General features: G+C 36.7%; 1 protein-coding gene across 10 annotated transcripts in view; it reads left to right on the top strand.

Annotated features, from left to right (window-relative positions):
- Positions 1 to 26,760, top strand: part of CASK (calcium/calmodulin dependent serine protein kinase) — a 210,326-nt gene that overhangs the window by 61,415 nt on the left and 122,151 nt on the right. For all 10 annotated transcript variants that reach the window (XM_065069882.1, XM_065069924.1, XM_065069896.1 and 7 more), the window contains exon 3: positions 20,087 to 20,192. In XM_065069882.1, coding sequence (XP_064925954.1) covers positions 20,087 to 20,192 — 106 coding nt within the window. The remainder of the gene's footprint in view (positions 1 to 20,086; positions 20,193 to 26,760) is intronic.

Raw genomic sequence — 26,760 nt, forward strand, 5'->3', positions numbered from 1 at the left:
ATTCTGTAATTCTACAAGTGCATCTTCGTAACTGCTTTGATGGGTGGATGGCTCTCCTGTGATGGGTCTGGGAGCAACTGAGCAGACTCCTCCTTGCCCCACACACCAGTGTCTCTCTGTGCTCCTTTGTGGGTATGCAGATGAGGTTTTATCATGTAACCTAATGTTTTTCTTTTCACAGAATCACAGAATTTCTTTTCTGAAACTCTAGTTTAATTATAGCTGCCTTATTCTTTAAGAAAGGAAACTGTTTGAGAAAGAGTTGGAGAAAATAAAGTTTGTTTGAAAAAGTAATTAGGTTGGAGGGGAAAGCAAGGATATTCCTCCAATGCCGGGAGCTTTCACCGGTACAATAAGCCAAATGAGAAAGATGTGTTTCTTCACCCTCTTTGCAAAACAAAGTCATAATTAAATTTATGCAAAGAAATCTGGAAATATGCTTTTAAAAATATTTATTTTGAGAATGCTCTCAGGTCTTCATTCTTAAACATTGTTGTTTTAATCTCTTTACAAAATGCATGAGGTATTTCCAACTTCTATTCTGAAGAATAAAAACACTTCGCAAGACACTTCTGTCTTTGGACACAGTCTGTACTCATCTAACGAATCATGATTCTTGCCAGTAGTCCAGAAATAGGCTTCTAACTGCTTGCAATAATTCAGGCTGGTTACAACCATAGGGAAGAAAATAAGCATCAGCTGTATTTTCAAATATTTTCTGTTTGAATGCAAGCATGTATTCTGTTCTGGTTTGTGCAGTCAACAAAACTCAAGATTTATTGTAGCTGAACTGCAATTTCTGTTAATTCATTGATCCAAAGGGAACCTTCTTTGATGCATAAATGCTGGGTTTTGTTGTTCTGTGAATCTAAAAACATATGTCATTATGATATAATAAATAACAATCCTTCTGCAATATCACTCTTCTAGAACTGCTTTTCATGTTAGAATGACAAACCTGATCTTCATAGAAACTTTCATTCTAACATCTGCATTAGCAAGTATTTATGGCTTAACACATGAAGTATATAGGAATGGAGAGGTCTCTGTAGTATGTCATTATATGGGAGAATGACAATACTTCAAGGAGAAGAAGGTTCAAAATACACAGGGTTCAGGAAATTGTCAGTATGTCAGTTGCTTGTGAGAATCAAATACTTTAGGTTACATTAGCACATTAACTTGTAGACATGCAGAGGTATCTGCCTTTTTTGAGTGTGAGTCAGTGGATTTAGTCCATTTATAAATACTGCCAAACAACGGCTGCATTTTCCAGGGCAACAGTTGCTTTACTAGGAAGAAATTTTAAAATCTTTTGACTTTTTTGAATAAAGAAAATCTTTGGAGAAGAGAGAAAAAAATGTGAAGAGAAGCAATTAAGTCTAGCTGATGTGAAAGCCGATGGAAATATTTGTTCTTTGGAAGCTATTTTGTAAAACAGTTTAAAGAAAAGATCTTGGCTAACATATGGAGTAGGATATTAGAGATTTTTAAGTTCTTAGTGAAGAGAACCATTTTGATTTAAATATATTAAAGACTTGGAGGTGCTGAGGAAACCTATGAATTTAATTCATTTTCTTAAAGATTTTCAACATTTTATGTGCTATTGTAGTCCTACCATGTCAAATATTATTGTGTCAATTGTCTTCCAGTATATTAATTATTTAATTAGAATGGAAGAAGTAAGGTACAGACAGTAAGTGATTGTCTATACAGTTAAATTTAAGACAAAAAATCCACTTAAAAAATCTGATATTAATTCAGTTTTATCCTTAACTTTAATACTTCATTGAGTTTCCTCCTAATTCTATGTTTTGAAACTATTACATGTATAAGTAGTAACTTTAAGAAATTGACAGAGACAACGGTCCTTCAGCCCACTGTGGAGTAATGGAATGGAAGATGCATGGTTTTGAAACACTTTGATCACTTAAGTACCTAGAAGATAGAAGGATGAGAATATGATATCATATCTAAGTAGATACTTGTGTTTTCTTAGGGTTATAGCCTAGCAATTTTGTTTGTGTTTTTGTTTGTTTTAAGTACCAAAGGCTTTAGGAAATAAAGTGTTTTTAATAGCTCTGTGTATTACTGCAGTCTGAGCACTCTGAAACAGCACTTACTGGCATGGCATTTTCCAGCTACAAGTAATTTATTTTTAATGAAGACATGTATCAGGGACACTTTGATAGCCTACTCATGCTGAATGTGTTGTATGTGCTTGATTTCCTAATATTAGTCCAGCCAACAAATATACACAGTGACAGAAAGTGAATCAGCAATGCGAATAAAAATACTGTCCAATTGCAAGTGAGACTAGTGGTAAAAAGTGATGTTTTGTTCTTTCAGAATGTTTTGGCATTTGTTAAGCAACTTAAAGGAGGATTTGTTTTTAATACTTTACAGAGCTGAGAAATTACTTTAAGCATACATTCCAAGTTCCACAGAAAGTTACTAGCAGAGTCAGCAATATAAACCCCAAGCTTCTTGATTTCCTCTGGTTTCCCAGAAGACTAACTAAAGTTAGGTTAAAAAATACATTGTTTGATCCACTGTGACAGAACCAGTTATTGTAGATTTCTTAATATCTGTCATTTTTAACATTGCCTGTGATATAGTGACAATTAACAATTCCAGGTCCTACTTTTGAATTTACTTGCAAAGAGTAAGAACTGCTGAACTTGAGGGCACTGGCTTTGCTGAGATGATGTTGATTTCAGGATTTGCTTCATCTGTCTCAGAAGATTCTGTCCTCCTTCTGTATCAGGTAGTGTGGACTTTGTGAGTTGTCTGTCACCCCACATTTGCCACAGTTATGTTTTGTAGATGCTGAGTGACGCTTTTGCATAGTTTTGTTTTGCCCTTCCTGGTATTAGTGAGGGTCTTTCTTGTGGGGAAGGTAAGAGTACTTTACCTCACCAAGTGGACTAGATGCTGGCTCAGCATTCCTACAGATTGAACTTGCCGCTGCAATTGTCTGGGACTGTGAGAGCTTAAGGAATCTTGTTTCTTTCATAGTTAGATGGAGTCTGTCTGGCAGCACTTCTTGTCATGTTTTAGTAGGAAGTTAATTGGTGTTCACTTAAATGCTTGCATGTGCGAGAAGTTGAACCTATTGAAGGACCCAATTCCCAACAGAGTTTACAGGTTTTAAGGACTACAATGGGGCAACACTTAAATCTTCTTGCAATGTGATCTGTATTACTACTTGTGTGTGTAAATGGTGGTCCTGGTAGCTGTCACTTCTCTGAAGTGGTATAGGAAGGACAGAGTTCCCTACAGTTAATTCTTCTCATGCTGTTCTTGAAAAGATATTTTCTCAAGTATACTTCCAAAGATGAACTTCACCTAAAAAGGTATGTTAGCTTTTGCCACATAAGTACTTTTTTTGAGAGAGAGAGAGCATAAAAGAGAAGTTATGTTTGTATATCACAGATCTCCAGGGGAATCTTTTGAATAATAACATGACTGGATTCTTAAGGCAGGCCCAGTGCTCTTCACACTGATGTATCTATAGGAATATCCATTTCCACACACTAACTCGAGGGAAATAATGACTGCAATAAAGGTCTGCTGTAACACTTGTCAAGATGGACGACTTTTCAGTTGTAGAAATACGTGTTAAGGCAGAAAATATGTTGATTGCCTTGTTGAGTGATATCTCAAACGATAATATTTGGTAAACAGCCTGTTGGAGCTCCATTGACATTCTAAGCAAATGATACACTGTGTTTAAGTGTCTGTTCTTGACAGAGGTGGTCCTGCAGTTTAAGGGGAATCCACTTCCAAGGAATGGTGATTATGAGCTCCAGTCTCTCAAATCTGATTTAAAAACAAAAGAAACACAAACAGAACAAACCCCACAAACTAAAACCCCCACCTCATTTCATGAAGACTTTTTTTTTTCTTTTTTTTTTTTTTAACTATTCATAAATTTCTCTGAGCAGTGAAGGCTACTCTGTCTCCCCAAAAATAAGACCTACCCCAAAAATAAGCCCTAGCATGATTTTTCAGGATGCTTGAAATACAAGCCCTACTCCAAAACTAAGCCCTAGTTACAGTTCATTTAAAAAGACAGTTTAGTCAACGTCTGAGCAGCTATACAGGAAAAAAAAATAATAAGTTTTGGAGCAAAAATTAATGTAAGACCCTGTCTTATTTTCGGGGAAACAGGGTACATGTGCATTCACTTTTGTTCTCTTCTCTCCATCTTCCCACTGCTCTGAAATTCCTTCAGCATCTGGTTAGTAGGCTCAAAAGGGAACAAGAAAAAGTCTCTTTGCAATGTTTCTTCTGCCATAATTGTAGAGCGTGCATTCTGGTAGCACTCACTGGCAGAAAGTTAAAACCAGGCAATTTTCCTTTCAGGTGTACTAGCAGGATCTAGATGGGCATAGTTTGTCTGTTTGCTCTTTGGACTTGCTTGTGGGCATTGAGTGATATACATAATGCATTTTGATGTGATGACATAATTATCAGAACATGCTGAAACAGGAAAAGGAGTAATTTTGGTTTGTTAGAGTAACTGATGTTGTTCCTCCATTACCAAGATATAAATTGTCATTTTCATTTGCTTCATAGGCTTTTGCACAAAGGCTAACCCAGAAGAGTGTTCTGGGGTCAGGTGGTTTGCTTTGGTTGTTACAGCAGTGGAGCTGATTCTGTCAATCTGAACTGTTGCCAAAAGGATGGACCATTTCGTGTACCAAGATGTCAAGAAAAAGCTTGTAAACACACGCAAGCTCTGTTCTAGGCCTTTCTCTCTTAAATCTGCTGTCTGGGGAGGTGTCTGTTGGATCCTCTTGCAACTCTGTGGCTATTTAGGTCTTGAAAGATTATAGAAAGCGAACACTTTTTCCCTTTCATCTGATACTATGCTGATACTTTATTTCCATGTCCAAGTCCATTCTTCAACAGATTTTAACCACTCAAAGAGTGTTCAAAGTCCAACTTAAAGAGCAGTTATTGCTCAAGGTCTTGTAACTTACAGTATTAGGTGATTATACTGAAAATGTGTTATAGTAATGAGGGATGTACAAGAAGTGGAAGAACGTTTTTTAACTTTTCAAACTAGGAAATGGCAGTTTTAGTAAATTTTCTTACAAGTTTTTTATGCTTACTAATTACATTATGTGTAAATAGTAGATTTGTATATTAAAATCCTTTTCCAAAATAAAAACACTGAATCAGATTTCATTGCCGTTAGCAGGCAACTGGTCATTTTTGTCATGTGAACTTTATCAGTATTGTGGGATCTTGAAGATAAATTTACAGTAAAAAGACAGCAAAACAAAGCAAATAGTCTGTAGGAGAAATGGTTGTTCCATTTGTGTGGTATTTACGTTTACACTTAATTACAATAACTTAAAGCTCAGTCAATGCTTCTGTTAAAATCCACAGGCCATTGTGACAGTCCTCAAAGTTTAATTTGGCATATAATGTCTTAGACTTTTGATACATTTTTTTGCAAAAACTCTTAAAAATTGATTATGACAGATACATCATCTGCTTTCACCATTCTTTGATTCCAGTATTCATTGCTGGCAACACATTGGACTTTTGAGTCTATGATGGTTCTTAAGTCAGCACAGGCATCATGTGAAGAATATTGCTTGTGGTAACAAAAGGTTTAAATGTATTCCAGTTTCATGGTTTTCTGTGGCATTTGGAAAACAAAAGATGAAAGATAATTTAATTTGATAAAGCATATCTCAAGAATGCTGAAAAGTTCAAAGCTTTAGGCTCAATATTAAGGGTTCAAAGGTTTGAAAAAAATGTATTTAGAGGTTTATTTTTTTTCTTTCAGCTTAGAATGCCATGATGCGGTTTATTGTGTTTTAACCATTGTACTTCACAAGAAACTACAAATAGGCTTTCCAAAATGACTGTAGTATGAGGAAAACATAGGATATATATAAACTGTGAATTTCTCTGTGGTCTGAGGCCATTTTATTTCCCTAATTAGTTGTTCATGGATGAGGATATGCAACAGGATGGTTTAAGGAGCTAAATCTCACTTTTCCGTAGTAAGTGGAGACTGAGGAATTGTAGCTAATAAAGAAAAAAGAATAATGCAGGTACAGTGGAATGTGTTAGAAAGCATGTGGATGTGCAAAGCATGCACAGTGTGCTGGCATCTGTTGAGATTCATCAGCTCCAGCTTAGCAACAGTCCAGAAATCACGGAATCACAGAATGTTAGGGATTAAGGATTAGTCCAATCCCCCTGCCGGAGCAGGAACACCTAGATGAGGTTACACAGGGATGTGTCCAGGCGGGTTTTAAATGTCTCTAGAGAAGGAGACTCCACAACCCCCCTGGGCAGCCTGTTCCTGTGCTCTGTCACCCTTACTGAGAAGAAGTTTCTTCTCAAATTTAAGTGGAACCTCTTGTGTTCTGGTTTGAACCCATTACCCCTTGTCCTACCATTGGATGTCACCGAGAAGAGCCTGGTTCCATCCTCGTGACACTCACCCTTTGTATCTGTAAACATTAATAAGGTCACCCCTCAGTCTCCTCCAAGCTAAAGAGACCTGGCTCTCTCAGCCTTTCCTCATAAGGGAGATGCTCCACTCCCTTAAGCATCTTTGTTGCCCTGCGCTGGACTCTCTCCAGCAGTTCCCTGTCCTTGAACTGAGGGGCCCAGAACTGGACACAATATTCCAGATGTGGTCTCACCAGGGCAGAGTAGAGGGGAAGGAGGACCTCTCTCGACCTGTTGGAGGGTGTCAGCCCCATTTTCTTGGCACTCCGTTTCTGAGAGAGTTTATTAGCGTATCCATACCTCGTGTTTAGCTGGGCTAATAAATCCTCAAGAACCAGGTTCACTGTGAGTATCAAATGACCTTACATGCAGCTAATTCAAGTGGACCATGGTTTATCTGTTCAGGTATTGACTGGGAGAGACTACATTGTATCATCATGCACTGAAGCAGCATAGCTGTTTTGCATATACTGCATTTAAGCTAATAAATTCTGCTAGACCTGAGCAGGCTCTTAAATTGTTGCAGGTGCATGTACAACCTGCATAAATATCTCATGGATTTGCAAATTTGAATTTTATGTCCAAGTCACGGGTGCATAACTCATCCCTGGCCTATAGTGGCAAATACACCCCTCATTGCCTCAGTTTCTTGTCTTCCTCTGCCTACTGCAGTGCCCTGGAAAAATAAGAACATGATTTTGCAGCTTGAGATACACTGGACAGGTCATTTCACCAGAAGAGGTTTGTGAGGAGAAGTCAAGCCTGAACTAGTATTTGCTTCCTTCTTCAAGGAGGGGGTGGGGAGTACATCTTGTGCAACTAACTGTGCTTCAGAATGTTTTCAGGATCTGGGAAATGCTGCATTCAGTCATGTGTTGTCATGTTAAGACATGGTTAGTATTTAATGTAGACAGATACTTTGTTCTTTATTTTGGGGTTTTTTTGCTTATTTATGAGGAAAGGAAATTTGGTTGTTTTAACAAAAGAATGCTGTTCACCGTTTCTTCCAGCTCTGTTTTGCAGAGACAATATGGATTGTTATAGCTTATTCTACTTCTGCGGACTTCTAAAATATAATAGTGGCTGTATGCTTGGACCATTTAAAATAGAGGCAAGCTTATCATTGCTCTTGCACTTTAGAGCAAGAAAAATTGGCAGAATTTATAAGGCTCTGTACTTACTCTGATTGTTCATTATTTCACATTTGAATACCAAAGAAATGAAATGGATCTCATGCGAACTGTGCAGGATTGAGACAGTACATATTAGTTGGAACGAATTTGAGTCAGTTCTTTTAACACCTGAAGAAAGTTCATTCAGTTCTGAGTGTTTTACATGCAAGTACTAGGAGTGTAAGTACTTTTCCCTTTGCTCTGTCAAACAGGAGGAACAATCCATTATCCCTAGCTGGTTACTGCAAGGCCTTGTAGATCGATGCCAGTCCCTCAAAATACACTGTCACAGGGGAGGAAATTGTTTTATATTACTATGTGGTTCTTGCCATTGGCATCACCTGGAATTTCAGAGGCAGTGGGAAAGTCCCTCAGAAATTAGCTAAAAAGCTATGCAGATGAACTGTTTCTTAGCCTGTATGTCCTACTTTCTGATATAATTTCCAAGATCAGAAATTAGTTTAGATAACTGAACTATTTCTAACTCAATTTTTACTAAGTATAAACCTATGTATTTTTTGGTTCGTCGCTTATCACCAGAAAGTAAAGAGGGGAAGTGAAATACTGTTTTCTTAATGCTTCATATCTGTATTGGTCAACTACAATTGTTCTTTAAATATCAGGAGAAATGTGTGAATATTCTTCAGATGACCTTTAGTTGCAAAAGGTTTCAAATCAGGTCACAGGAAAAATTGTCACTGAATAAGTTAATTATTGGAAATATGTTACCTCTGTCAGTTTTGTCTTGTTTGCAGGGAAGAGCATAAATGACTGTTTGTAAAATGAAGCAGTATTTTCAGCCTGTTGTACAATCCGAAACAAGTTGGGCAAGTTAAGCCTTATTCCTAGAGCTGTGACTTGAATGTTGCCAGAAACAAGTTTGAGCTCAGTTGCACTGGTTTCATCACTAAAGCTTGATTTTTGTGGAATGAAAAGGGGAAGGTGTATTTTAAGGGCACTAGTTTCAGAGGCTTGGAAGAGTATTGCAACTGCGTAAGTGGAAAAGGAAAAACATGTTATTTGAAGCACTACAACCCCAATAGACAATATTTAAAAGTATTTCATGAATATGTGGAAGTAAAATGTCAAGTTAAAACTTTTAGTTCTTAGCATGAAATCCTGAAAATTCTGGTAAATAATACATTCTGTAGTGGGTTTCTTTGTTGCTGAACTGAGTCATGCACACCTGTTTTACAAAACTTGCATTATAATGTGTCAGTTAACAAAGAAAATAAAAAATGCTCTATGACTTTTGGTAATAATTGCAAAGAGTCGCATGTGCAGAAGTGGAACAAACCCAAACTAACTTTTTCTTATCCTGGATTACTACTGCTTGGAAAGAGTTATTTGATTCCTGACATCATTCTGTCACTGAACCAGGAAACAAGTTTTGTTAAGGCAACAGTTTTCCAACATTCAGACATCAGTCTCCTGTAGGGTTTCCTATTTGTGCAGAATTGTATCATCCATAAACGTTGCCAGATAGTCAACTGTTACTCAGGGTGCATCTCCCCAGTGCACTGTAGATGCCATTGAGTTCAGCGTGGTGTAGCTTTTGGTACTCAGGCTGTCTCATTACAGCAGCATATAATGTAGCTCGCGCTATTTTACCTGAGAAAAACTGTAAATTAACCTGTGCTGTGTGCCACAGCCACCTCAACCAAAACGTGGGATAAATTTAATCAGAGTAAATTGACATTTTAGATGCCCTTTTTTTTTTTTGCCTGGCTTGTCTAGGCTTGATATGGGCAAAACAGACTGTATCCTTTCTGGCATTAGTGAGCAAGTGGTTTCATATTGACTGTGTAGAGCCCAGCAGTTCAAAACCAAAGAAACTTTCATCAAAGCAAACAAACAAGTAAATTTTGTCTGTATGAGAAGCATCTTAAGCAGCCAGTTCCCTCTTCTGAGTGCCTTTGGGCACTCTGTTCTGCCTGTTATTGTTCAACAACAGCAGCGTAATTGATTATTTAACCCTTTCTAGAACAAGAGTTAGGGATAGTTTGTCTAGACTAGCTGAATCTGCTATGAATAGATGTCCTTTGTATCTTTCAAATTCCAGACTTTTTCTTGGAAAACTGAGGTTCTTTTTTAACAGCAGAAAGTAAATTTCCATCATTATGTTCAGGTAAAGGCTAAGCCACAGAAGAAAAGACATTTCAGACAAAAAGAAAACTGCAAATATTAGAATTATCAGCAACAGGAACACCGTTTAGTTTTTCAGGATCAAGTAGCATTCTTTTCTTGATAATGTTCTATTGCCTTCGAGGGCACTTACCTGATATAATGTCATAATGTTTTAGTATGTGAGTACTAAAAACTCATTTAAGCAGCTGCAAAGCCTGAACTTTAGTTAACCTGATCTGCCTAAGTGAATTTTGGCCAAAATGTTAAAGGGATGTTGGAAGTTACGTGTAAACATTTTCTGGCAATCTGAATTTAACATTGATGATGATGCTCTCAGCACTTTCTGGGTTATACATTACCTGTATTGCCCTGGCCAAAGACTGAAGAGAAAACGTGAACACATATATTCATGCACACACAGAGAACAAAAAAAATCCCCAGAAACAAACAAACAACAACAAAAAAGACCCCCCCTCCCCTCCCCTTATGTGATTATATTTCTCCTTTAAAAAAGAGAAAATCCAGTGATTTAAACTGAACTACTTGCAGATTCTTGTTTTCTAAAGCTTTTTGCTGGACTTCCAAGCAGTAAACACACTGCTCTGTTTTAGTTTCATGGATTAAACAAAGAACTTCTGGTTAACAGCAGCAAACTGTGTTTAAATGTATTCTAGTTGTGCAATACAATTATTGGTGTGTGCAGTGTGGTAGATTACTGGCGTAGTCATCAGCTCTGAATGGCTCCTTAAGCACAGAGGAGAGAATGATCTTCCACGGAATCTGGATAAAAGGGTGCTTAGCCCTGGATGTACCTAATTATTTTAGGTCGACATACTTTTTTTTGTTCTTAGGCCTGAACTGTAATCATCATTAATCAGATCAATGGTATAAAACTGGCCAAAGGTAAAGCTCTCGGCAGCTAAATAAATCCAGCCGCCTTTTGTGTTCAGTTGCTGACGACAAAGCAGGTCAGAGTAGGAGCTGTGTTGCCACCTAGTGGGAAATCTCTAGGTACTCTTGTTGATGTGAAATTGCACAAACGTAGGAAATTACAAAGGAAAGAGAAATAGGACCTGACTTAAAAGTTCATTTTTCAATTTTAAGTTGAGTTACAGTTAAATATATGAAAATATAAACCTACTGCAAGTTACCATTTCCTGATAATACTATGAAATCTAGTGTTCTTAGTTTTCTGACTTCTTTAGTATTTGGGGGGAGGACAGCAATGTTATAAGACAGTAGTGATTTAACATATTGTCAAGTGTTTTAAGGCAGTGCTCCTATTGAGATGAGCAACGCTGCTGTAATCTAGTTGTTTCTGTTGCTGTGCTATCAACACCATTGTGCTCATAAGTGTTTGTGCAGATACCCAGAACTAGCCAGAACCAGTCCAGCTGAAAAACGGCTCTAAGGGGAGGGAAAAAAGATTTTTTGCGGTTGGATCAGTTCTTTCATTCTGTTTATTGTGCAGTTGCACAAGCAGTTGCACCAGCATGAACAGGAGAGATGCTGCAGGAGGGGAAAATGAGTTGACAAAAGAGGGAACAGTTGCTGCTTTTAATGGAACTGCTAGTTTTAAATGTTTATCAGTTTTCACTACAAGAAAAAACAATCTGGGTAATTTTATGAAATGGTGACCTTCCGGTCAGTCGAATAAAGGAGACCACTGTGACCTTACAGCTGAACATTTTGTCAGTTCAGGGCTCCAGACAGTGCATACCATTCTTTGGCAAATGCACACCTTGTGTCTAATAGTTTTTCTCTTTTATTTTATTTTTTTAAAGAAGTTTCATAGCCTATTCTGACAGATCAACTGCTGCACATACCCTTCCACTTCCCTCAGTTAAAGAATTCATTTTAGCACAAAGCATTTAAAATTGTGGTTTGTAGTATAACAACATGTGGTCTGTGGTAGTTGGGAAGGTGTTGGGTTTCAGGCAATTATGTGGTGCTGTGTAGCAAGTGGGAACAAGGGATTTCACATACTATGGTTATCAGTAGTGAACCCACTTGCATAATTTGATTGATCATGGCTTGAGAGGCAATAACTGTTTTCAATTTCCTTTCATTAATTGTTGAAAACAGAGCAATGTTAGGAGAAAATGAAAGTGTTTCAGATTTTACAGCAGAGGTTCCAAAATGTCTTCAGCAGCAATGCCATTTCTATTTGGAAGTCCAAACTTGCAACAGAGAAAACCCTCCTTATTCCTTTATAAGTTAATTTATGGAGCTTGTAACACTACTTCTGATTATCATGTTCCTACTCCAGTTTGTGAAACGTTTTTGAAACTGCTACTTTGCAGCAGTGAGATCTACTAACAGTGTTTTAAAATACAGATTGTGTGTCTAAAAAAGAAATCGAGGAAGCATTGGTTTCAGTTATCTCTGTTTCCCCTCTTCTTCCTCTGTTCTCCAATCTCACTGAACCTGCAGTTGAGTATAAACCAAGAGGATGTAGAATGTAGAAAATCTTAGAGGAGACATATGGATTTATCCAACCTTTCTTCCTGCTCGAGAAAGATTAAATGTGACTTTTTTGTGTGTGTGTCATTGTGGTGGACGCTTTGTAAAAAGTTGCTAAGAATTATAATTAAATTAAATAATTTGCTTTCAATTACCTGAAATAGGTAGCTGTTGATATTCTTTCAGACATTCTTAAACAATTTTATTAGTTCAAGTTGATTCATTACCCAAAATACACCATCTTACTTATGAAGCATTGCTTATATGTAGGCCAATAAAAATGAGCAAATGAGTAAAAGGAGGGAGGAGTTGCTTTCATGGACACAACCATGCAAACCAACTTACCATATCTGTCAGATATGTATGTAATTCTGGACAAGTCTGGTGGATGTAGTAGAATTCATGAGAGAAAAGGAAAGTGCGTTTTCACACCCACTTTCATGTTCTTCATAGCCGATGGAATCTGAACTGAGAAAGGAAAATTGCCTTTTAAGTCTCCCAGGACATGCAGCTTCAGCTAAAAAGCCATTATGATGTTTATATATATGTCCAAACACTGGGAAAGAATGGAATGGAATGGAGAATGGAAGTTATTCAGAATTTAGTGAGTGTCTCTGAAGGCTGATTCCATTAAATGGAGATTTTCACAGGTTTCTGCATGGGATTGCTCAGGAATGGATTCTAGTTGTTAATTATTAGCTGTAGCTGTATTTTGGTTTTCTTTCTTCGTGCCATCATTGTGTTTGCAAATGCTGCAGTAGCACTAAAACAAAATATACTGACTGGAGATGGATTATCTCACATTGTCGTCGTAATTGTTGATTACCATGATGTGTTTATCAAGAGCCATTCACAAGCTGTATGCATTTGTTTCTTTTTTGTATATGTTTTAAGCATGTTTGTTAGGTTACAGATTTATTATACAATAACAGATTTGATGACAATGGAAACACTATGCAGGGAAAGGTATGTGTTTGTGCTTGCAGTTGTGTTTTGCAACATCCTAAGCAGCTCCGAGTGCTGGCTTACACAGTCTTATTTGCTTTCTCCTTTCTTTTTTTTTAAGCCAAGTTCTATACTTGAGATTGCTCACTGAGCGATTTCACATACTAAGACTGAAAGACACCGAGCCAGTGGGGAATAAAAGTAATGGTTTTTTTACTGAGTTAACACTGAAATGGTTTAGCGGTGTGACAAGCTCCAGGCTGCTGCACAGTGGAACAGAGGGCAAGAATGTGTGTGGGATGAAGGGAGAAAGAGCCAGCAGTTAAATCAGCTTGGCTACCACAGACCTTTAGCCACCCCAAAGAGTGTGGGAGGGGAGGTAGGAGAGGTAGGAAAGCTTTACTACTTGTTGAGGCAAGAAGTCATTAACTGGTCAGATATATCTGCATGATGAGGAGTCCATCACATATCCCAGGAAGGCAGGCAGTGCAGTTTTAATTAAGAGAAAGGGGAATACTCTCTCATGGAAGAAAAACAAAACATCTTTTGGGCAGAAACATCACTGTGGTTCTGTAGTACAGAGTTTCATTGCCAGTGTCAGTATGGGATGTTCCACCCTCCAGCTGCTCATTCCTGTTGCAGTATGTTGACTGTACCAAGAGCTTTTATGATTTCCTTGCTATATTATTAGAATAATAAGGCCTAAAAATAATCTTCACAGAGGAGCAAGAATGAGGAAACAATGAGGGGACAGGGAAACTTTTTGAGGTTGTGTTGCCATGAAGGTTCACTTGGTTTTGGAAGTGCGACCAAAGGAGTGTGGAACTGAAGGAGAGAATACCAAGATCAGGGAAGGAGGAGGTTCACCATGGCAGAGCAGATACCCCTTGGAGCCCATGGAGGACCTGTGCTGGACCAGCAGAAGGAGCAACAGAGAGGAACCACTGTGACTGACCGTGACCTCCACCTCCTGCATCGATTTGGGGGTAGAGGAGTCTGGAGTGAAGTTGACCTTGTGAAAGGGGGGAGAAAATGTATTGGTTTAATGTTTATCCTTTTCCTTCCTCTATGCAAATCAATAAATATTTATATCGTAGACAGAAGCACAGGAAGTTTCATCTAAACAGGAGGAGAAACTTCTTTACTTTGAGGGTGCCAGAGCACTGGAACAGGCTGCCCAGATAGGCTGGGGGGTCTCCTTCTCTGGAGACATTCAAAATCCATCTGGACGTATTCCTGTGCAGTCTGCTCTGGGTGAACCTGCTTTAGCAGGTGGGTTGGACTGCACAATATCCAGAGGTCCCTTCCAACCCCAACTGTTCTGTGATTTTAATTGGCAATAAATTAAGTTAACTTTGTCAAGTATGGCTGTTTTGCCCACAATAGCAACTGGTAAGCAATCTCCCTGTCTTTATCTCAGTACATGAGCTTTTTTGTTCCTGTAGTTCATGTTTGCTACCCCTGGCCACCTGAGAACAGAGAGTGGGCAAGAGCCTGGGTGGGATTTTAGCAGCTAACCAGGGCTAATCCACAAGACAAAACCCAATATATTTGTAGTGTGAAACAGTTGGTGCTGAGGTCTCAGTGTCTGCCTTGTACATACTTCAGGGGGTTACTTTGGACTAAGACTAGTCTAGCCTTGTGTCCTGTTCAGGACTGCAGTGCATCAGGCACATTCCCGAGCTACATCATTCAGTTTAGTTATATCTGGATTAATTCCAGTTGGAGTGGTCAGCAGCTTCTCCATGATGCAAAGCAAAGGACGGTAGGTGAAAATAACACAATCAATTGAAAAAAGTGTATTGATTTCCTTTTAAAACCACATCTGTTTAAATTATATATAATCATATATTCACTGTACAAAATATATAGAAGCATTTTAAGCAAGGAGTTCACTACTTATGTAAATGCTTGCTTTCAAAATACTGTCGTACCCCAGCCGTGGTTGGAGAACTAATCCTTTAAAGGACTGAACCTGGAAAATCAGAATACTATACATTTTAAAATTATGTATGCCTTCCTTCTTGTTTAGAAACTTGATGTGGTCCCTCCTCCATAAAGATGTGGCTGCTACGGCCTGTGCATGTCACTTTTGAATTGTTAAAATGGTGCTATAATTCAGGCTGCTAGAGAACATCTAATTCTTCCATGCTGTAGGATACCATGAACATACTTTCAAAATACATTTGCTGTGTTTGAGTTGTTTTAAAATTTTGGACATCAGGTTTTGAAAGGAAGTTGGGTGTTTGCCAGAATTGTCTGAGATGCATAGCATAGTAGGTAGTTAACTCCCATGAAAATTTTAAGTGATGCTCATATTTATATTTTCTGTGGAAGTCTGATATATCTTTCTTTACAATTATTCAGAGCAGTTATCTTTCTCATGTTTCCAGCAATTAATTTTCAGTGTCACTGTCCAAACACAAGGCTGCATTTTTTCTGCATGGTGATTATTGCTGCAAAATCCCTTTTCTGTCTTAGAAATTCTCATTTGTTGTAGCAGTGTGAACTTTCATACAATTTCAACAATACCAACAGTGACTCTAAATAATTTGCCAAGTGTAAAAGGGAAACTTGAACATGTCTCCAGTTGCTAAAAAAAAGTTTTGTAAACAGTGAAATTATGTAACATTGGTAATGGTAGTGTAAAATTACAGCTTTTAAATACTTTTCAAATTCTGATGTACAATATCAGACTGTGTGCTAAGCAAGTTAAATGAAACACCACATCTTTCTCCCTGTTTCTGGTTCTGTAACAACACCTTTCATGCAGTTGGCAGAGAAACTTTTTAAGCTTGTACTTTTAAACCTTACTGTTGTATTCAGTATTGTTATTGTCATTAATGTTTAATTGCGAAAGAAATACTGACAGAGGCGGCTTCAGCCACATCAAGAAGAGAAAAATGAATAGATGAGGGATTCAAATAAAAAGTGAAAAGTCCAGTAATTAAAAGATGACCATTTGTTTTAGATTCTAATACCTTGTCTTTCTTTAGGATATGTTATTTTAGCTAAATTTTGTTTCCTACTAAAGGAAGCTGTTCTAAATATGAGATACATAACCATTAGTAAATGCTACATGTCACCTCGTGTTACTTAAAACAAATTTAATCCACTGGCAGATTCTAAAGTTGTCCTGAAACTCTTTAAGATGTTTGCAGTATGAAAGGCTTATGTTGATATGGGGTGCGTGAGACCTTTATGACTACATGACACGGTTAAAATACTCAGCAGAGGTTTAGAAACCTTAACAGAGGTAACAAATATTTTATATGATATTATATTCAAAGTGATAAGTTACAGATAATACGTTGGCTCACAAGATAATAATGGGGTTTTTCTTAGGAAATCTTCACTAACCTGCTTGCAGCCAAACATCTGCTTGGTTTTATGCTGTATTCAGAACTGGAACAGTATCTGTAGGCATTTGGGATTTTAATTACCTCTTGAGGAAGATGTGGAGATGAAATTTAATTCAGTCTGGTATAAACATTTGATAAAGGTTTGAGTGTATGATAGTGTCATTTTTTAAGTGAAAACAATGAAATACACGTGCCATTTCTCTCTGTCTTTTCTCCTCCCTCTCCTTTCCTTCTTACTGGTCTTAAACATGACATATTTTGACATTTGGGTCACAGTCCAAATGGACTTCAGAATCCCTCATCTCTTTTCTGCCCTGTGGCTTTGTTAAATTGGTGTGGTATGTACTCGTCTGTCTCCTTACACCTAGTTTTCTTCTCTCTTAATAGGTCTACTGTTCAACAAGTCGCTGCTGGTTTTGAAATAGGACTTTCTTCTGCTCTTAGCCCCAAGACCTCTTAGTCATACAAAACCTCATTCTGTGACCTCTGTTCATTTGTTTTCCTGTTTGGTGATTTTATTTTCCGCTTTCTCCTTCCTCTGCTGCTGATGCTCAGTATGTGAGCAATTGTTTCACTCGTGCAATATTACAAAAACAAACAAGGTAGATGGCAGCATATATTTTCTTACAGTTCTCCTTCCTTTCAAAATATAAATAAAGTCTTCAAGAAATTGATAAAGGAAGCTGCCAAAATTTTTACCTGTAAACAGAGATGAACTTTCCCATAGTTTCCTATTGGATTTTCACTTTGCTTTTCATCTAAAGTAGATATTGGATACCATGGTGAAACATGGTAGCATTAAAGTTGTTATACAGTAAGAAACAAAAGCACCATAACTTCTGGATATCAGAGTCATTCACAGAACCACATAGTTTTCTGTTCTCTTGTGCCACCTGTTGGTGTGCTTACCTGTGATCCTATTTAGGAAAAAATTGGATGTGTACTTCAGTGAAAGCCAAGGACAACCTCACTGCGTAAAAAAGAGGTGGGAATCATTTAGTGTTGAATCATTGCCTAAGTGTGATGAAAGGGAACCTTACAATATGGTTTTAGTAGTTCCTCTGCATTAAGGTGGTGTAAAAACTGATAGGTGAATAATTTTGATAGTGAGAGACATACTGCTGTCTTCTTACTTGATAGAATTTAATCTCTTTATAAAGGACAAGTTTTATATTAATTTATCAAAATTTCTTCTGTATCAATGAAAGACAGTTATTCACTTCTTTTTGCTGCTCCACTTCCACTTCCTTAGATGATATTATATAATGGTTTCTAAGAGGCTGCTCTGCTCATTTTGCTTTTAGATTATATTTGCAAGGATTTGAGGGAGGAAGTGCATAATGCAAGTGTAATGTGAAAGGTCTAGTAAGATAATTTGTACTTTGTGAACCTGAAATTTTTTCTTAGATTGAAATTCAGTCATTTTCAAATTCTGAGATTTTCTTCTGAATTTATAGATGATTAAAAGATCAAAAGTCCAGCATGAATATGAGTAACTGCTAAATGAAAGAATGTTCATCTTGCTGATTGTATTTTTGAATGTTATTGATACATGTTAGAAATGTAATAGGGCACATATGGAAATAGTGCATTTGAAATTTCTTTCTATTATAGCACAACAATGTGGTAAGCATTCTCAAACCAAGGAACAGTCTTTGTATTTTCCCATAAATATATATGGAAGTCATTATTGAACAATGAACAACTGTATAGAAAGAATAAAAAATTAAAATGTCTACTTCAGAATACTGACTGGTATTTTATTCTCCTCTCAAAATATGATCAAGGCTATTTATTCAGGATTTTGCTCTCTTTCTAGAATACTAGTGGTAAGTTTAAAAGAAAAAAAAAAAACAAACATAAGTATGATTAAATAAGAAAAGTACTATACTGCTTTTGCTGGGATTGAGTTGTTGGCCGGGATTAAACCGTGACAAATAGTTTCAACAAAGAAGAAAGAAAATTAATGCAGTTTGTTCTTTTACACATCTATACTAACAGAAGGATTGATTTGTGATCAGAAAAAGTGTGTTATTTGGTTAAAAAAATATTTTGAGCTCTGAGAGTTGTCACAGTAATTTCTGCTTGCTTTAACCACAACTGTTTCTGCTTTTCTCCATCTTCTCTGGAAGGCTAATATATGCTGGTTAAAGTTTATGCCAGTGTGTGCTGGTTTGACTGAAAATGGGTTAAATTTCTTCATGCAATTAGAAACCTTTCTTTTTCACAGCTAGCATGCTCATTATTTGGACTTAGTTTGAGAACATGAGTTCTCAACACAGAGTTAGTGTTTTTAATTGCTCTGGTCTGAGAGCCAAGGCCTCTGAGCTCTGCCCGCAGGTGTGAGGAAGAGGGGCATGGATGGGGCAGAGCTTGACTGACATCCAGACTGATCAATAGGAGTATCCATCCCATTAGCATCATGCTAATTATTTAAGAAGAGTCGGGACCTTCTGGGTTGCTCTTTCGCTTGCTATCTGGCTCTTGCTTGCTCTGGGGCACAGCTGGGGGAGTTTCGGTCAGGATGTTTAGTTTGGCCTTTTGCCATTTTGCAGATGCCTCTGGGCTTTTCTGCCTTTTTCCTTTTTTATCTGTTTTGGATTGGCTGTTCAGGACTGGGGTATTGTTTCCTTGGACTGGCTGCTTAGGGTCGACGGAGTTTCTGGGGAATTGCCTTAAGTATTTTTTATTTATGTGTATATATATATATATAATTACTAGTGGTGGATTAGTATTTTGTTATTTTATTAAACTGTGTTTATCTCAATCCAAGTTTCTCCCTTCCCTTTTGATTCTGTCCCCTATGGGGGGAAGGTGTGAGTGAGCAGCTATCGTGGTGATATTGCTAGCTCAGGTTAAACCACAACACAATGTCATTTCATATATTGTGATTTAAAAAAAAAAAAAACAGAATCACTATTAAAGAAGTAAACACCAATAAATGTAAATGTAAGAAAGAAACTTATTTACTTATAATGCTAATCAGATCCCAGTATAGGTTTCCTAGGCAGTTTGTAGAGTCCCCATTCTTGGAGGTGTTCAGAACCCAGATGGATGTGATCCTGGGCAGCCTGCTGTTGTTGACCTTTCTTTGATCAGGGGCATAAGACTAGAGATCTACAGGTATTAATAGTTCTGCAGTATGGTGAAAGAGCCTGTCTTCTGTATTTAGAAATAATTTTGCAGTGATGTTGGATATATAGGATTAAAATCTTGGTGTAGTATGCATATGTGCATATATTTCTTCAGGTTATTGTCAAGGAGATCTTTTATTAATAGGTTAAATCAAGAAAGCATATGAAGTTTTGTGGTTTTATATTTTGAGATCTACATGAGTGTTTAAACTTATTTTCATACTTAAGTTCTGAAGGAGAAAAACTAATCTCACCAGTGTTTTTTGTAAAGATTAAATAATTTATTAGAAATTTGAGATGTGGACATGTTTCTAAACATTGTGTTGTAATTGTTTTCAACTTTTTTTTAATTCAACGGCTTGATTATATAGCTAATACACTACCTTATTGTCTTCCACAGATCTGAAGAGGGAAGCCAGTATTTGTCACATGCTGAAGCATCCTCATATTGTTGAACTATTGGAGACATACAGCTCAGATGGAATGCTTTATATGGTGTTTGAGTTGTAAGTTTCTCTCTTTGATTTTACCTTTCTTTGCAGTCATTTGCTAAATAAAATCCTAAAAGTATGTCTGCTTCCACCTGCTTGTTTTGTAGCTCAGAAGACTTGAGTGCTATGAAAATATTTATTTCTGGCAAGTCCAGGTTGTCCCAAATAAAAAAAGTTGTCACACTGGCTATGTGACTTAACATCAGGCTGATTCTTTATAGCAGGGCTAACTGCTTCTACATTTATACAGTCTTAAACTCCTATATCGATACAGTCCTAAAATTACATTTGGCCCTTTGAAGGCAACCACGAGGCTGATGTGGGCCCTGGTGAAAATGAGTTTGACACCCCTGCTTACAGCATGCGTTCTGAGGGTAGACATGCTGTTCATTGGTGGCTACTGTGTCCCTAAAAGGTTACGTGAGAATGAGTTAAAAATCTGCTGCTAGTCATCATCTTTGGTAGCTGAACAGTATTCTATTCCAGTTGTAAAGTTTTGGTGTTTGTTTGCTTTTCTCCAGACTGGTGTTTCTTTAGCACTGCTTTTCTTTTACTAAATAAGAAAGTAAAGCCTATGGGAGTGTTTACATATTCTGGTAAATCAATATACCTCTTCGCATCATCTCAAAAGATGCGTTCATCTAAAAGATATGTTTTGAAATCTTGAATGGCAGAGTTCAGTGATCATTGGCATACGGAAAAGTGAACAAAATATGACTTTTCAGCAGAGTACAGGTATTTTTAATCAATGAGAAACAAAAGGGGGGACAGCCGCTAGATTGCCACATTCCTTCTTTGAGGGAATATGATTAGTCCTTCTTGAGTTAGGTTTTAGCTAACTGGGAAAGACAAACCCAGACATTTAGAATGCTAATTTGTACATCTTCCGTATTTAATCTTCCTTCTCTTTACCTACCAGGTCTTATTTTTACATTCCACGTATATGCATTCCTAGTGTGTCTGGGCATTTGCGTTTATATCTCATTTTTCTGATCTTCCTGATGTTTTCTTCCTGTGTTTTCTGATGCATTTGGCCTGCTTATGCTAGAGCAAGCCACATCATGCCTGGGTGTTAAGTTGAATTGGCATGTCCACTAGAGCCAAATATTTGACTTGAGATATGCACTTAAAAATAATTCTCACATGTTAGTTTTACCATTAAAGTAGAGAAAAAGGTGGTAACAGCAAAAGGGAGAAAGGATGTAAAGTTGAAAAATGTTGCTGGAAAGTCTTTTGATTTGTTTTGGTTTGGGTTTTAGGTAAGTTTATAAACTTATGACTGTGTGAAATAATTTTTTTTATGCTTTCTTTTCTGTAAGTTTTAATTCAGTACTGACCTCGGTTTTTATTTTGTAAATCCCAAAGGATGGACCAAGGGACTTTAATTATCGTAATAGGAAATAATTTTGTACACCTTGGGGAGACATACTGTGATAATTAACAAGATTTTGAAATGGAAAAAAGGTTTGGTTCTATTTTTACTGTGCCAGTAGCTCAGAAATATGAGACAAAAACCGTAATTATTTTTTAATGACAAGCCTATTAGCCTTTATGTTTGTATACATAAAAAGTAAGTATGAACAATTAGAATTACTACACAAATACTGTACCTGACTTCAGGCCACAAGGAAATGTGAGGCTAAATTATTTGAAGGATAATAATTCATTACTGTCTCGTATGTCCTTCTCTCCCTTACACACTACAAGGCATCACCCTCTTGTAATAAACAGCAATAGAAAAAGAGGCAGTGGGAACAGCTGTGCTCAAAATGTAGCAGGGAATGAAAGTTGTGTGTGCAATGTGTTATACTAGAGTGGATGCTTTGGTAAGGTGATTCTACAAAGACTGATGTTTGCTGTGGAGTAAGGCTGCATTGTCCAAGTTCAATTGGGTTAGTGGCATACTATATAATTGTGGCCATAATAAGAAACTTGTAGCTAGTAGAAAAGCATCTGTGCATTTCTAGGTAACTTATTTTCCCTGGTACTGCTTTCTGTTCATTATGCTGTTGTTACAACAAACTTAACTGCTTTGCAACAAAGTTTCATCTACAGTAATAAAATATTTTATTTTAGTTATTCTGAAATGACAGGAAAGGGGGAGACAACACAGATCTGCAGAGGAGATACAAGCCCAGCTGGTGATGGGCTATTTGTGGACTGGCAGATGCTTTGCATGAAAATTAATTCAGGTCCAGCGCATGAAATGCATGGAATAACCAAACTTGAAACTTTTTGCCATCAGTTGCACGTAAGCGCTACGTAGGTCCACCACTTTTTCATAAGCTGTGAGCTACATGGAGCAGCTGCTAAAATGACCCCAAATATCTTGTCAAATTTATTGTTAGAAAAAAGTAGAAGTTAAATAAGCAAATGTAGCATTTATCTGATAACAAGAGATTGTACCACTCAGAAAAAAAATACCTGTGTCCAATTTGGAAACTTTGGTAAAATAAATAGTTTAAAAATCAAGTCACAATTCATAGAAGCATTGATGAACATGAGCAGTAGCTATGAAGTTTGATACTAACAATTGTGGTTTTAACCACTACTTATACACAAATTCAAGCACTCTTTAGAATGGGGCCATTGTGTCATGTTACCATTAGCCATCAGGCACTTCTGTAATAAACTGCATATAAGCAGTTGGTCATAATAGATGAAGTGCATGTGGGGAGTAAGAAGCAGACCATGTCCCAGAAATTCTTAAAGTAAAATTACTGTTTTAAAAGTACTTAGATGTTTTTATATGATAAATAAGAAAGTATGTGCTTGTGCCAAGTGATTTTGCCCAAATATCCCCCAGGTGCTCCCCAAAAGCCTAGTGGACTCTTTCCACTGATGGAAGAGATCCCTTGAAGGCTCTAGAGAGACCTTATGTTTGAGATAAGACCAGCTCTAGTCTTTATCATACAGTCACAATTTTCTTTTCCTTTCTGTGGTGTTATTTGCTGAGAACTGGGATGCATCATTAGTCTCGAGTTAACTGTCACCTTTTACCTAATGCAAGCATTTACATCAAACACATACATTTTACAGTGTCAAAACAGATGAAAGCAACCTTTTTTTAAACGTCTGTGCCTTACAGAGAACAAAATAATATGCAGAACTTTCCTGCTCTTTAAATATGCCATTTATTAAATGAGGTAAAATCTGGTTTCTTTTATATGTGTTCAATAATGTGCTATTCTAGACAGTGTCGTCCCTGTCACATGTTTGCTTTGGTAGTTTACACATGTGGTGGAGGAGAAACACTGATTTTACATAGGATGCTCCTTTCTTTTTGGTATATAACAATCACTTTCGGTTCTATATTCTATTGCTTGTTACTTTTTTTTTTTGCCTGATGACCATTGGTCTTTATCAATGAGAATACTCTTGAGAATGGTCATCTACTTGCAGTATTTCTAAAACAAAGCAAATATTTCATTTGAAGTGTCTGAAAACCACATTTTAGACTTAGAACACATTACATGCATTTTATCCTTATTATTATCAAAGTATGTAGACTGCAAGTATTTAGCTTTCATGCTGAAGAGCTCAGATACATGACTAGTGAGTGATTCGCAGGCGCCTTAATATCTGGTCATTTACAGAATATTGTCTCACCACTTATAGGTGGTTTTGCTCAGTGCATTCTGAGAGATTTATATTGTTGGACATTATCAATTAGGCTGTATATATATAGTTATGTATATATAACTTAGCAGATAAACATAGCAAATGTGTCAAAAATGCTTCAGACTAATAAAAGCAGTACTTTAAAATGGTTGCAGTTACTGCGGTTTACTTTAAGCATAAGCCGATGAGCATTTAAATGGCAGTTGGTACGTTCAATCATGTGGTTTTGTTGAAGTGTTAAGATAAAAAAAGAAGAGGGAAAATGAATGCTATTTTTCTGTTCTCCTTTGTTACAATACTGTGAAATAGCACAGCTGCTTAGTTAATGGAATGAAAACTTTTTTTCATTAATTTGCTTCATTATGTTAGGATACCAGTTATGGTTTTATTTTTAAATGGAGCCTCGCCTGTAGTTCTTCGTTTTCTGTATGGATTTACTGTACTTCTGCTCTTTCATAATTGCATAATGCATTATCTAGGATAAAAATAAACCCTAAACGTTAACTTTTAAAATAAAAATCAAAAGAAACTAAAATCTGTATTTTTCACACTGAAACAAGTTAATGTGATTACTGAAAGAAAATAGTTTCAGATGCTTCTAGATTTAAGTTTGGGACGACTTTCAAAATATCCAACAAAAGGAAAAACTTTCACATTCGTTTTAAAAAGCTTACAATACACTTGGAGAAGTCAATAAATTAGAGATTCTGTCTGTCTTGACTTCAGATGTTTGAAAATTGCATTCTAAATTTGAGGCATCTCTGTACATGCTTCTTTTTCCTGTGGACTGAAAGGGAGTCTAAAGTGACTAGCTCTAATCTTAAATGCTTTAAGGCAACCAAATTCCACCAAGTATTAAATATTCTGATATTAAACTCTTTGATACACAGACATATTGTTTGACTTGATAAAACTCATGTTTACGTTATGTTTGTAATAGGGATTTTTTTGTTGTTGTTCTTTTTTTCCAATGTGTTACGTGTATTCAATACATCCTAGCCTTGTTACTTGTGGACACAGTTTGGCAATGATCTGGTCTGGGTATGCTGTTGCCGTTTTGTCCCCGATAGACTGATTACAGTCAAAGAAAGTGGTAGAGAATTTAAAGCTAACTTATGCTTGAAGAAAGAGATATCCTCTCATCTTACTTTTGGTTAGTATTTGTTGATATCATTCATTTGGTAGGCACAAATAAATAGGAAAGCGGTCTTTATTAGTTTTAATACTTAAAGAGCAATATTTGGAGGTTTCATTTTGACAAGGCCAGAATTAGAAGTCACCATTTGTATCTTGGGTGAAATTTTGGCTCTTTTGTAATAAGTAGCAGAATCTGGCAGAGCAACTGAGAATTCAGAGAATTGAGACATTTATGCATTGAAATTTTGGAATTTATAGTAACTTTAATTGTCAAGGGCTATTAAGTTGCGTTATTTTAGCAGAGGTTCAGAAGTCACATTTTTAAGCAAAATTAACTGGTAAAAGTCAATATAAAATGTTAATGCATATACTTGTATTTTCAAGCTTTTGTATAAACACGCGTTGCAATAAAGTGAGTATTTTTGTATGGCCTTATGATACTGGCTGACATATGGAGGTTTTAACATTAAATTGGAGCATGAATTAAAGACTTCAGGTTAGCTACAGTACTACTTTTATATTACCACCAAAATCAGTGCTTTTTAAGGATGCATATGTTCTTTCTGTTATTTAATAATCTGTTTGAACCATTGCTATTAAAACAATAGTAGAAAATTGTTTCCAAGTGTACCTGTTTAGAAGTACCTACATTTCCTAAGATTGTCTTCTGCACTGTAATTTAGGAATTAAATATTTCTCAGTGGAGTTTGCCTGTTGATTGTGACTAAATGAAATGAGTAAGTGTATGAAAAGCACTGAAATTCTTGGTTGCCAGCGAAGTTGTAAAAGTATCTCAGTCTGAAGTACAGAAGAGGCTCTAAACAGATACTGAGAAGGTAAACTCGGAAATATAATTTAATTTTCTGGAATGAGCTAAACCCTGAATGCACGAGCAATATATAGGAAATAAGAGTTTCTGTGCTTTTTGGTCTTCATTTTCAGAGGTTACTACATAGGGCTTCAAGAAAAGTTAGTGTATTTTGTAACTTAATTTATGGCAGTTTACTTGTAGTAAGTGAAGATGGCTAGTGTATAAAAACAGTCAGCTGAGGGAAAACATGCCATTGTACGCAGACCTTTAACGTACATGGTACAAAACTCATTAAACTCAGTTACAAACAATATGCCAAGTCTTTATTCTTTTTTTTTTTTTTTTTAATTAATAAAATTTCCTAAAGCAGTGCTTTTCAAACTTTCTGATTCTTTACCAATAAATGAAGTCATAGGCCACATCTCATTATGTTATCTGCAAATTCAGAGCTATCATACCTCAGTATTAAAATATAGATATCTTCTGGAGTATACAGGCTATTCTTCAGAGTGACTGTTAGCCTTGGAACAGATTTCTACATTGAATATGACCCAGGAGTAAACTTCATAAGCAGGCTGCAGTTTATCATCAGCTTTGTGCAGAATAGTAGAAAGATTTTCAAGGTGCACAATAGCACTGATCAGAACTCTGGAAAGAAACATTTATACAAAGGGGTGAGATCCAGTTACAGTTCTGCTAAAAATACAGAAAAATCAATAGTAGAATATGGGAAAATGGAGGATGTAATTTGTACAGATAACCAAAACAATTTGGTTATGCTGGTGTTGTCTGTTTAACTCCCTATTAGGAGTTGCTTTAGCTGCCGCTTTCAGTATAAATACCAAAGAGTGTCCCAGTCAGTTTCTGTAGCTTCCGTGAGTGCCCTCTACTGGGATCAAATGATTCTCTCTTGGATTAGGAGTGTGCTGTAATTTCACCAACTCTTTTTACATCTTCCGTTTATGTCTTCAACATGCATGTATGTCTGTGTGTTTATTTATCTTAATTTTCTAA

The sequence above is a fragment of the Columba livia genome, chromosome 1 (genome assembly GCF_036013475.1).
Source record: "Columba livia isolate bColLiv1 breed racing homer chromosome 1, bColLiv1.pat.W.v2, whole genome shotgun sequence".
Lineage (NCBI taxonomy): Eukaryota > Metazoa > Chordata > Aves > Columbiformes > Columbidae > Columba > Columba livia.